Genomic DNA, 12,403 nt, shown 5'->3' with positions numbered 1-12,403 from the left:
TGATCCCTAAATACTTAAGTTCATCACCTTCCCACATAAGCGGGTAATCGAGAGGGAACTTCTGAGTCTTGTCCGTAAGGGGAAATAGGGCCGACTTTGCCCAATTTATCTGTACTCCCGCGATGGCGCCAAATTTAGTTATCTCGCGTAAGATCGGGTTCAAATTTTCTTGTGGTTTATGGATATAGAGAGTCATATCATCAGCATATAATGATATGAGTAGTTGCCTTTCCGGGTAGATAAGGGATCGGTGATTGTGGTGTTGCCGGAGTTTGGCCGCTAAAGGCTCAATCGCTATCGCAAAAAGGACAGGGGAGAGAGGGCACCCCTGTCTAGTGCCTCTGCGAATCTCAAATGGTTTTGAACGGGCCCCATTTAGGAGGACCGCAGCCTGTGGTTTGTGATATAGCAGGCGGATCCAATCAATGAAGTTGAAGGGGGTTCCCATGCGTTCCAGAAGCGCCAGTAGATAGTCCCATTCTAGGGAGTCAAAAGCCTTTGTGGCATCGAGAAAGACCGCTGCTGCCTCGCATCTGGGGTCTATATCCTGTAGCACTGCCTGAAGGGTGCGGAGGTTATGAGAGGTGGCGCGGTTCGGGACAAAGCCCGCCTGGTCCGGAAGAACCAGCCGCTCCATCAATAGGTTCAGACGGGTCGCCAAGACCTTTGCTAGTATTTTAACGTCAGTATTTAATAATGAAAGAGGCCTGTACGAATCGCAGTGTTCTGGTGGTTTACCAGGCTTCAACAGGGAGGCAATCAGGGCTTCCCGCATACTGGGTGGTAAAATGCCGTCTTCAAGGGCCGAGTAGTATATAGTTTTAAGAATCGGGGCCAGCAGGTGTATAAAGGTTTTATAGAAATCTATCGGTAGGCCATCGGAGCCTGGGGCCTTGCCCGATTTCATGGACATGATTGCGTCTTTAATTTCGTCCACCTCCAACTCCAGGTGGAGGAACTTCTGTTGGGTCGGGCCGAGCCAGGCTATTGCAGTGTCAGCGAGATAGTTGGGCAGATCAAGCGCTACATGTCTGTGGGAGGTGTAGAGCTCAGTGTAGTGGTCAGTTAGGACCCGGAGCTGTCCAGGGAGGTCTCTCTGGGGCGTGCCGTGACTATCGAGGAGTGTGGTGACATAATTATTGTGTCTAGGTGGCCTAACCGCTGTTGCAAGCGCTCTGCCCGGTCTGTCCCCCTCTCCGTATGCACGCGCTGTGAAGGGCTTCCCCAGAAATTTGCATTCTTGATCGGCTGCTTCAGTATATTCATCAATTTTTTCCCGTACACGAGCTTTGGCTATGTGTCCTCCCAATCCTAGGGATATATCCCTCTCCAGATTGCCTATTTCAGCTTCAAGTTTTCGCAGATCACCCCGTAGGGACTTAAGGACTCCCCCTCCTTTGGAGATGCACCATCCCCGCACAGTGACCTTGAATGCCTCCCAGACCGTAGTGAGACTGGAGACTGAAAAGGGATGCAACACTTTAAGGAATCATGATGCGATGGCCATTAACAATTTATGATGTAGATCAAAGTTTTGCAAGGAGACCCCTGGGCGGGAAGACTATGAGGCCTTAGCTACTGTCAAATATGTGCTGTAAGGAATATGTACAGAAGGCATGAAGTGATTGACGCTCGCCCCCATCTACAGTTATTTACTACACAGTATTAGAGGGAAAAGCGGCAGTGTTACTAGAGTTGCTTTGTAAACCTGCCCTCCGGTCACCAAACCCTAAAAGCATGGTTGCAGCACCCCAGCCTTCAATTAATAAATGCACACCCAGCCCCAAGATCGGTGTGCTGTGCTGAAGAGTTTCAGTTTGTATCAGAGTGTATATATGTTGGGTGGGAGCAGATAGTGTTTCTCTTCCTCATGGCTGTGTGTTCAGGAATCAATTTAAGTATGGGTAACCCCAGCATCACCCTTGTGTTACGGGGAGACACTCCGGTTGGAGTAGCTGTTTACAAGTTTCGATCTAGAGATTAAACTATTGGCATTGTAAATGACCATGCCATTTATTTATCTGTTTTCAAAACCAACACATAAATACAAATGTTGTCATTTACAATGCCAATAGCTCAAACATTTCAAAAGGCGAAACCATTGCATTGTAAATGCTTGTTTAACTTGGTTCCCCTTTGTTGGCCGCACGGACGTACTTCCAAAAGCATAGAAAGTCACACAAGCATCAAAGAGGCGCTTTATTAGCTGCTGAACGGAGTAGGAAGGTGGTAGGGCAGGTCAGTAGAGGTGCACGGCGCGGGGAGGGGGTGGTGCATCGCTGCATTTCCGAACCATCGAGGGAGGGAGCCCGACATACGCCTAGGGCCAGACTTTACATAAACAGCGCAGACAGCATAGCGCCAAGTGAATAAAAATAGCAGTGATAAAGTAACATAAAAAAGCGCCCAGAGCGCAAAAGAAATTAAAATAGCCCCTCGAGCCCCTAAAAACAGCGGTGAGAACGAATCACATTTTGATTTAGCGCCGCGCATGTTGTGCGCCTATTCATAGCCCTTGGGTGTGTATCTTTTGTGCTCCTCACGAGAAAGTCTAAAAGTCACACAAGCATCAAAGAGGAAGTTGTATTACCTGCTGAAAGGAGTAGGAAGGTGGTAGGGCAGGACAGTGGGACGTAGAGGTGCAAGGCATGGGAACGGGTGGTGCATTGCTGCATTGCCGAACCATCGAGGGAGGGGGCCCTACATATGCCTAGGGCCGGACTTTAGGTATAAGGAACGAGCGCCGAGAGCTCAGACTGTACCTTCGTGGCACCCCGAATGTAGAATAAAAATAAGCAGAGCGGACAGCATAGCGCCAAGTGAATAAAAATAGCAGTGATAAAGTAACATAAAAAAGAGCACCCACAGCGCAAAAGAAATGAAAATAGCCCCCCGAGCCCCTAAAAACAGTGGCGAGAACGAATCACATTTGGACAGCCCTCGGGTGTGTATCGTTTGTGCTCCTCACGGGAAAGTCTTTTATTGCCCATCATAAAGATAAGAAATACCCTCACGACAGCCGAAAAGCAGACAATCCAGTCCGGACAGACGAAAAGGAGACAGGGCGGAAACCAAAAAGCCTCAGTTTCAATCGGAGGCCACCATTTTACATAAACGATGACGCCAGTCAATGAAAATGAGGGGCGAGGCTTCAGGTCCCCTTCTGAAATCTCCTTATCACAATAGCCCTCACAGAGCGAGCAACACATGCGTGCTGCAACGCTAGGCGAGACCTAAAAGTGAACCACTCCAAACTGGTATGTACGAAGAATTTACTTAAGCACAACTATTCTAAAATAAATATTTTTTACATGCCCGTTGGGACGAGATATTAAAGTTATTAATTCAATATCTCATCTATTAATAGTTATACATTTTTATAATTCCTGGTACCTAATTGGTTCATTGATGAGCTATTGTTCTTATACACAGGTCGTTTAATGTGGCCTCGCGTATTGGTACAAAGGGAAATATCAAAACGTTGTGTTAGAAGTGTACACAGATTCCTTATGACTAGTACAAGTGATCTTGGTATGCAGATTTTCTTTACACCTTCTAGGAACCTTTAACATGCTGGCAACGCAAAGAGCTGTCTTTCGTCCTGTCTTTTGGTAGAGGCCAGTATTGCTGACAAATCCCCCCTTCCCCCCCCCTCCGAGTGATGTGCATTTAAAAAGGCTTTACGGATTGAATGAGATTATTCTCAATGGTTATGTCATCCACAGACCCAAATGTTTTTGTTAAGTTTAGGAAAACTAGACCTGCATGGGACCTTGTTACCCAATTACTGCTAAACGTCTTTTAGAAAGGTTTGTTTGCTGAATTCTGCGCCGTCTGGAGCCACTGGGCTAGGAATTGTTGGATCCACATGGATAGGTCTTTCTTTTTACATAGTGACCAAGTCTGTGTACACTTCTGGCTTTTTTTTTGTTTTTTACCATGCCCAGATTGTTGTGCCCACGTTTCCCGCTATCAATTCATTCTCAATAGTGATATTTACACTTTATGATTACAAATAGTAAAACTGGTATGGGGAGCAGCGTATGCATGTGTCATACACTGATCTAGAGGCAGTGAATTCCCTTCTGAGAGTGCGTATCTGGATGTAAAGTCTTCGCGGTTTATATTCTAGCTGAAAACTGGTTTAATCATGGAGTTCCACTTTTTTTATATACATCTTTTGTCTTTCCTTGGTTTCGTTGCTACACGTGAGAAGTACCCATTTCTCTGCTTAGTTTGTTTTTCCTATTTTACTCTTCTGATAAATGTGTGACAACTGTCGTAATGTTGTTTTCAATTACCCACCTACATATGTCTAGTGCTAGTTTGAACAAGGTGTAGGACTTCCTCTCCTATTTGTTTACCTAAAGCATTGCTGTTTGAGGTCTGTCTGTAACTGCATTTCATTCCCCTTTATCTGTGGCTGGAAAGCGTCCAGTGCTAAACAAGATATTTTGCTCTAAAACGTTTGCATGATTTACTGCTTTTTTAGTCGTGCATTAACAGTTTATTTTTGGCCATTTCAGTTAAGCCAGTGTGTGATATGTCCTTCATTAGGGTCAGAGAAGCTCTGATGGTCTGTGTTGTTTATTCCCGTTCATCATTTTAGACCCTTTGGCATCCTGCTCATAACATTTCCCATCACCCTGCAGCTGCTGTCTCATTATCCTCTACTACCTCTGCCTTATACGGAGTCTTGCACATGGTATGACTGGTATACATAAAGAAATCAAACCCAGCAACTTCTCCACTGTGAGAGGCAACCCGGCTGCTGCAATGACAGAATTCCTCTCTCTCTGTGGGTTCTGACACTGAGATTTTGAAATCGTTTCGACCAGAAAAAAAGTCTTATGTTGTGGTGATACTTGAATTACTTTTTCGTATGGACTGTGAACTCCAATTTATATAGTAGCTGAATGAGCATGTAGATATTCTTGCAGCACCATCTCCATAAGGGTATGCATGGATTGACTGCCTTCTGAAGAGTGCGGCCACAATTATTCGTGGACACGCTTAGTGCCAACTTTAACACAAAGAGTAACTCTTTGGATTGATAATCTGTGTCCCACCTCACCATAAACCTTAGGACCTAGCAGTGATGCTGGCTCAATCATATATGAAAGCAGGTATTAAAACCCCTTCCATGCGCATGACGAGCTGAGCTCGTCATGAGTTGCACCGCTCGCATGCTCATGACGAGCTGTAACGCGGCTTTTTTTAAAAGCCGCACAGTGCAAAAATAGCGGCCGCACGCATGCGGTTAAGTCATTTGTTATTAAGCAGCCTTTGAGGAGAGGAATACCTTCCTGAAGGTTGTCTTCTAGCATCTTTACGTCAATACAAATTTGTCCATGAATCTGAGGCCCAGGATTGGTCTTGGTTTTGCATCGTGAAATAACAGAGCACACTCCTGCAGTTCTTTGCAGAATTGATACAGGATTTACAGTTACTTTTCAGCAAGTGTTCTGGTACCTTGTATTAGCACTGCATTTACTGGACTGTTGCCTCTGTGTTTTTGGCATGCCTGGTATAGGCATGCCGGCTACAGTATGCTTGTTTGATATTTAATACCAACTTGCCTGGTGTCTCTGCACTTCGGAAGAAAATCCTGAATTCTGCCCTCAACTAGTGTTACGCGGTCTGGGGTGTGAGAATGTCATTGTACCTCCTATGGAGGGTTCAGACTGACTTTGCTGACTGACCTTCGTTGTCAATGTGCGGTTAAATGCGAAGCATTCTGAGCATGCCCTGGCTGATTATATCTGATATTTCATGACCAACATTGTTTTTATCTTCATATGAAAAGGAGGAGAGAGGGTATGGGAGAACAGCAGTGCCCCGAAGTATAATCTGCCCGACAGTTTCACGTTTACCCTGCATGTACTTCCTCAGATTGCATTATACAAGGCAAGTGCGAAATGACCTGGGCAAAGCTATGAGTCAAGCTATCCTGGCTGATGAGGGCTGAAAGCCCGAAACCGGTCCTAGGAAGCTTGTTTCCAGTCCAGGGAGGACCTGCCTGACAGTTCGGGCTGTACTGTTCCCATTGGGCGCAGGGTCAAGACTGATTTGCATATGGCTGGGTCCAAATTTGAATGGCATGGTGAGCAAAAAAACGATGGATTCAGGACCAGATCGCTGTACTTGGGTGAATGTATGACATCGTTCTGCATTCTGTCCATCATTTGTTCTTTTTGCAAAGCTAGGAGGGGTCACATCCTCCGTCAACTCATCAATTCAACCAAGGGCAGGCAGAGAGAACCTGGGACTTCATCTTGCGTTGGCTGAGAGGTGTGGAGCAGACAAGGACAACCGCTGCAAGGAGAACCAGCTGCCAGGGCAGGAGGTTTATAGCAGCAAGTCAGGCCTCCTCGCTCATGCAGACCGCGGAAAAGCTCCCCAGAGATGTCGGTGGAATCCTCAAACAGAAGCCGTACTCCAGTACCCGTGTCAGCTGAATCAGCATCATGCACAGAGGTAGTGGGGGCTAGGAGGCCCCTGTGTAAAGGAACTAGTCCTGGCACCATCTTTCACAACCCCACCAACTATATCTCCATTTTACTACTTTTTTTCTTCCTTAAATTCCTCTTGAATTAGTTGGATTAATTCCTCCATCTCCTCAAACTGCTTAAGGCCATCAATTGAGAAAAGAGCACTTGAATGTGTGATACTCCAGGAGTAGTTGCCACTAACTCCATCTTCTTACTCACTGCATCCAGCCTTTTGCTATCCCAGCTGGGTAGGGGGACAGTAGTTGCTGTATTGCTGCTTCTTTTCTCTCGCCATGGTGAACATTAGTGAATCTGCTTCTGCAGGGATCATAACACAGCTAATCCTAGTGACAGGCGTTCAGTATCTATTGTTCAGGAAAAGAGTCTTTTGAAGGGTTACAGATTCTTGTCTATCGTCTTGCTTTATGAGAGGAAGGTTTGTAAAGAGCTGGGTGCCGCCTGCTCACATCTCTTTGTCCTTCTGTGGGGGGCACTCAACCTGGAGACTGTTTTGCTGGGCAGGCCATCATTACAGACAAAGGCCAGGTCTGAAAGGTGGCCTGAGCAGGACACATGAAAGGGGAATCAACCATACCCTCGCTACAAAGAAGAAGATAAGGAATACACTGCCTCCATTTGCGAAATTGGTGTACCGATGGGAGCCAAAGATCATTGGTATTAGTTGTTGTAGTCTCTTCTACCAAGGAGGGGGGTACTTAGCAAAATACTCACGTATTACTAAGCAGCCATGGGTTAGTGTTGCACTAACCATCAATGCTTAGATGTGAGGGAACACTGCATGGAGCCCAATCTGACGGACGAATTACTAGACTGTTTGGGTGCCAAGACTTCCTGCATGCGAGCCAGGTAACAAAAACAAAATAAAAAAAATACAATAACCCTAAAGGAGGAACTGATCATGGATGGGATTGTTGTAATTGACACTGGCGTAGTGTCCATTTGACACACTCGATAAGAAGGAATCGCAGTACTATTGGACCGGGCACTGTGATCTTAGTCCTTTATCCTAGTCGTAGATACAATAGCATCTGAAACTGTGCATCTGAGTGGCAGAGGCAACCATAGCCGGGATGAGCGCCTTTGGTGGCTCATGGGCTCCAAAGGTGGACTGCAAGACCACAGCACTGCCAAGGTGTGAGGTTGGGTCGGGACCAGTCATGAAGATATAGTGATCTGAGAGATGCCCCTGGGATGCCCCATGAAGAGTCAAGGTCGTCTTCTGAAGCCTCCCCGGCCGAAGAGAGCACCCGACGACCACTGCACTGAAGAACAATAACCTGCTGGTGTGATGCCGCCACACCCAAGAAGTACTTACTGGAATGCTGGATTGAGCCAAGCCATCCTCAGAGATCTACCCCCAGCTGCCCACAGAGGGCCACCAACAGAGGCTTCTGCTCCTGCCACCTCTCTCTAAGCTACACACTACACTGCCTGCTGTTGCACAGCTCCCTTGAAGACTGATGTGTACCTGTAAGGTCCCCGATACTGAATGTGGGCTGGCATTACTCCTGTGAACTGGGCAAGAGACTAAAAGGGTGTAGAACAGAGAGATTGAGAGCTTAAACTAAATGGGATGGCAGAGGGCAAGGGAGAACAAGCTGCACCCATAGGCAGTAACTTGAACTCTGGACAGAGATGAGCAGCTCCGAGAAAAGAGGGGACCCACGAGGGACTGGAAGAGGGGGTAACAGTGGTAGCCAGAAAAAGGCCCTGGAAGCATAAAGACTCACAGCCATAAATTGGGTTTCCATGTAAAGTGTAGTACAATTCTAGGTCTTCTCAGTATAAAGCACTTGTCTTCTATCCAAAAAGAAGCATTGGGTTATATATTGGGCGTCTGTATACCGCAGTGGTGATAAGTGCACTTTACAAATACTGATGGATTGATTGATTGCTGGTGGGGTAGTGTTGATTACTAGGCTTGACTAACCGCACACCAAGCTCCCTCAGAAGCTTGTGACTGCTCACCCTCGCTACCATTGAGACTCAAGTGTGGAGGCCTTTTACCACTGGGATAGCAACAGTGAAAGGCCTCAACTGCTAGGACTGTGGCCCAATGGCCCCCTCCTTGCCCCATGGCCTCCTGAATAGGATCTGACAAGACACCATTCAGAAACTTTGCCAGCTTCCCCGGAAATCCATGTTTAAGACCTTGCGATAGTCTGGGAGAGAAATCTGCGAAGATGCACTCCAGTGTGACTGGCTGGCTTGAGTTATGGTTTTTGAACCATGAACTCCAATTTAATCGGCCTTTGTATCCCACACATGGCCTCGGTTGTAGAAAAATAAATGCTACTCGAGCCAGTACTTTCAGAGAAACTTTGCTTTTTTGTTGGAGGGGTCACATGAGGACTCGGTGGTCACTGGCCAGTATCCCATGGGGTTATTCCATTTGCTACTAATGTCCTGGGGTCACCAATGAAATGACACATCAACTGGATAACGAAGCCCCTCCCACTAGGCGAGGGCAGTGAAGGTGAACAGCCAGGGCTTACTCTGGGAGGTTGTAGGTGTACCAAAGCCCCAAAAAATAACACAATGTTCAGTCATTGCTGTAGTATCAAGCAAAAAGCTACCAATAATATTTAATTGAAGCAGCAGTTAATAAAATGCACAAAGAATGTCTACAGTGTTAACTTGCAAACTGTTAAAATGTCCATATTAACAAGAACAGTGGCCAATATTAACCTATGGGGCATTGTTCGGGTGCGCTCTGCAATCTCAGGGTCAGTTTGCTTTAATGTTCAACGGGCCACCCATCCATAACAATTTAAAACAAAGGGTGAACTTACCAGTCCTTAAAATGAATGACGATTAAATATAGTTACTTCTTCCACTTGAATATTTTCATTAAGGAAGGTGTGGCGAATAATTTGCATAATGAATTTGTCACATATTAAACACATAATTGAGTAGAATCCAGACGGCAAGAGTGTAGTAAAATAAAAATAAATCAACAGGAAACAGTTGGAGAATGAGACGCAGGAGTTTATTCTCTAAAGTCTTCTAAGCAGCTATCAGGATACAACTGCTCAGGAAAACCAAGGTAACTTATCCAAATAAATTCCAAACATAATGCTACGAGTGTGCACATAGTGAATACATCACAACAACATGTCCTTTTATCCCAAAGAACCTTCCTCCACCGAGACAGAGCATAAACAGTAAAAGGAGAAATAATGATGCGCTAAAGATTAAGGGATGAAATTAACGCGTTTTCTTCTGTACCCATGAGCTATATTCGAAACATGTGACTGACCAACTTTAAGCATAATTGTACCGACCTTAAAAGGACAAACAACCTTAGCTATTCTACTCATATTCCACCACTCTTTCCCCTACTTCAAAACAGCTCTTAAGCTGATGGCCTCCATCTTCACTGCTGATCCAAATTTGGGAAACCACTTAGGCACACCATAAGGAGGCTTAATACATAACCAATTACCATAAATTCAGACAAACAATACCTGTCTTAACACCATGCTTAACATCAAAAGCTTGTTTAAATTTAATCTGGTATGCTTCAATGTGTGGCCTAATCTTGTGTCCACTACTCTTTCACAATCCAGTCTCAAATTTCATTTTTTCACCTGCACAGGACACATTCGAAAAAAATCCAATCTGCCCCCTCAAAATTTCAAAAGGAATCTTAATAGTCACACCACTGGGAGCAGTATGGTAAGCCCAGAATACTGCGGACAACCTCCTGAATCTCTAACCTATTCCTTAACGCCCACTGGACACCCTCCACCAAAGTTTGATTCATATGATGAAAGAAACTGTTGTCTTGAGGACGATACAGCGAAATCCTATGAAGAGTGTTATTAGATTGCCTGAGAAACGCAGACATTTCTTTCGACACAAACTGAGCTTGTTTTATTTGAAACTCGGGTAACTTATTCAATTGCAATCCAAATATAATACTACGAGCGAGCACATAGCTAATGCATCGCATCTAAAAAAATCCCTCCTCCCCTTCCGACCCTTCCACCCTCAAGAACCCTTGCCAGGTCCTGTGCATCTTTCATGCCTGCTGGGGTACCTGTCTCTCACCTCTCTCTTAGCTTTCTGAAGGAACATGGCGTCAGTGCACTGGAAGGATTCCTGCAGGGCTTTTCCTGGGTTCTTGAGAAAGTCCGCATGGTGCGCTAGGTTCACATGAAGGTGAGTCGCTGTATAGTTTGCGGCATCCACACCGCCGTGGCCATCAAACACAGCAAAGTAAGCACGATCCTCCCCATCCTGAGGAAAAATTGATCACAAATTTTAGACAAAAACTAAATAATGTTCTGAAACAGGTTATGTGCACGTATCCTTGATAATCTATGAATCTTCAGCACTCAAGCACAGCAAAAAAAAAAATCGTTTTCTCTCACAAAACAACCTTATACCATTATAAATGTGGTGAACATTTTTCAGCCTAGATGACCTACCCAATGATCACAGAACAGATGTGAAATCTTTGAACTTTACTTCTAACTTAGCGAAGGACATTGGTTGCTCGCAAAGAAACAGCATCAAAGACTATACACTTGTTTGGTTTTGGGAAACACCTTCCTTTTACATCTCCCAAAGTCCTCATAGGTGCTGTTAACAGAGGCGCTGATCAGTGACTCTGGAGTAAACGTTCAACTATATTACTAGTCTTCAGGAAACTGCGCTGCCTGCAGCTAAAAGAGAGGCAGTGTGTTCTGCATCAATCAGTTATTACGCTGAGCTACGGAGTCTGCTGTGGTCATTTGTAAGAGTTGTATACCAAAAGCAGTTTACAATTCACTATCTCATCTGCAGATCTTACTTGCTATGGTCCTAAGTGCTCTATTTTTCATTTGGATATGGCATTAGCATTGCAGATCTCTTGGTGATGGCATCAGCACTGCATCTCTCATTCAGCAACATCATCACAGCTGCATATCCCAGTAAATATCATCTGCACTATATATTACACGAGGCAATATCATCCTCGTGGCTGCTTAGCCCAGTGAAGCATCAGCACTCAATATTACACGAGGCAATGTCATCCTTGCTGCTGCATATCCCAGGAAATCTCATTCGCACTCTATATTAGACGAGGCAATGCCATCTTCGTGGCAATGTCACCAGCGCTACTGCATATCCCAATGAATCTCATCAGCACTCTATATTACACAAGGCAAGGTCATCCTCGTGGCTGCCTATCCCAGTGAATCTCATCAGCACTTTATATTAGACGAGGCAATATCATCCTCGTGGCTGCATATCCCAATGAATCTCATCAGCACTCTATATTACACGAGGCAATGCCATCCTCATGGCAATGTCATCATCGCTACTGCATATCCCAATTAATCTCATTGGCACTCTATATTACACGAGGCAATATCATCCTCATGGCGCTGCTATAGAGCTCATTTGACAGTGTCCAAAGCGCAAAATCTCTTACCAAGTAATGTCAAGGTTATCAGGACTTTTGGCGATGCCATCTGCGATGTACGTCATTTAGTGATGCTAATGGCACTCTATATCGCATGCAGCAATTAGTCAAAGATAAAATTGAAACTGAGATGTTTCGCAAAGACACTGACAGGAACAACACCCTTCATTATCATAGTTTCCACCAAGAATCTCTAAAAAGACACCTACCTCTATCACAGATGATGCGGGCAAAACGGATCACATCAAACCTAGAAAAAGCAAAGATGACCATCAGAGAGATGGGTGAAAGATTTCATGCTAGGGGATATCCAGAGTCTATAATCAATGAAGCTGAACAGAAAACAGTAAGCCTTAATAGAACGGATGTATTGGCAACAAGACACAAACCCCAGCTGGACAAAATGACAGTAGTGTCTAAATACTCAACTGCGAGTTTCAATTTCAAGAAGATTATCAAGAATCATTGGAATATTCTC

The 12,403-nt window shown here is 45.0% G+C and overlaps 1 protein-coding gene across 4 annotated transcripts in view; it reads right to left on the bottom strand.

The window, feature by feature from the left end:
• The window catches only part of PPM1F (protein phosphatase, Mg2+/Mn2+ dependent 1F), a 170,291-nt gene that overhangs the window by 62,212 nt on the left and 95,676 nt on the right, over window positions 1-12,403 (bottom strand). For all 4 annotated transcript variants that reach the window (XM_078667881.1, XM_078667884.1, XM_078667882.1 and 1 more), the window contains exon 5: window positions 10,566-10,754. In XM_078667881.1, the coding sequence (XP_078524007.1) occupies window positions 10,566-10,754 (189 nt within the window). The remainder of the gene's footprint in view (window positions 1-10,565; window positions 10,755-12,403) is intronic.

Source organism: Lissotriton helveticus, chromosome 11 (assembly GCF_964261635.1).
Source record: "Lissotriton helveticus chromosome 11, aLisHel1.1, whole genome shotgun sequence".
Classification (NCBI taxonomy): domain Eukaryota; kingdom Metazoa; phylum Chordata; class Amphibia; order Caudata; family Salamandridae; genus Lissotriton; species Lissotriton helveticus.
The sequence above is the reverse complement of the archived record's forward strand: the minus strand, read 5'-3'. Positions and strand labels throughout refer to the sequence as shown.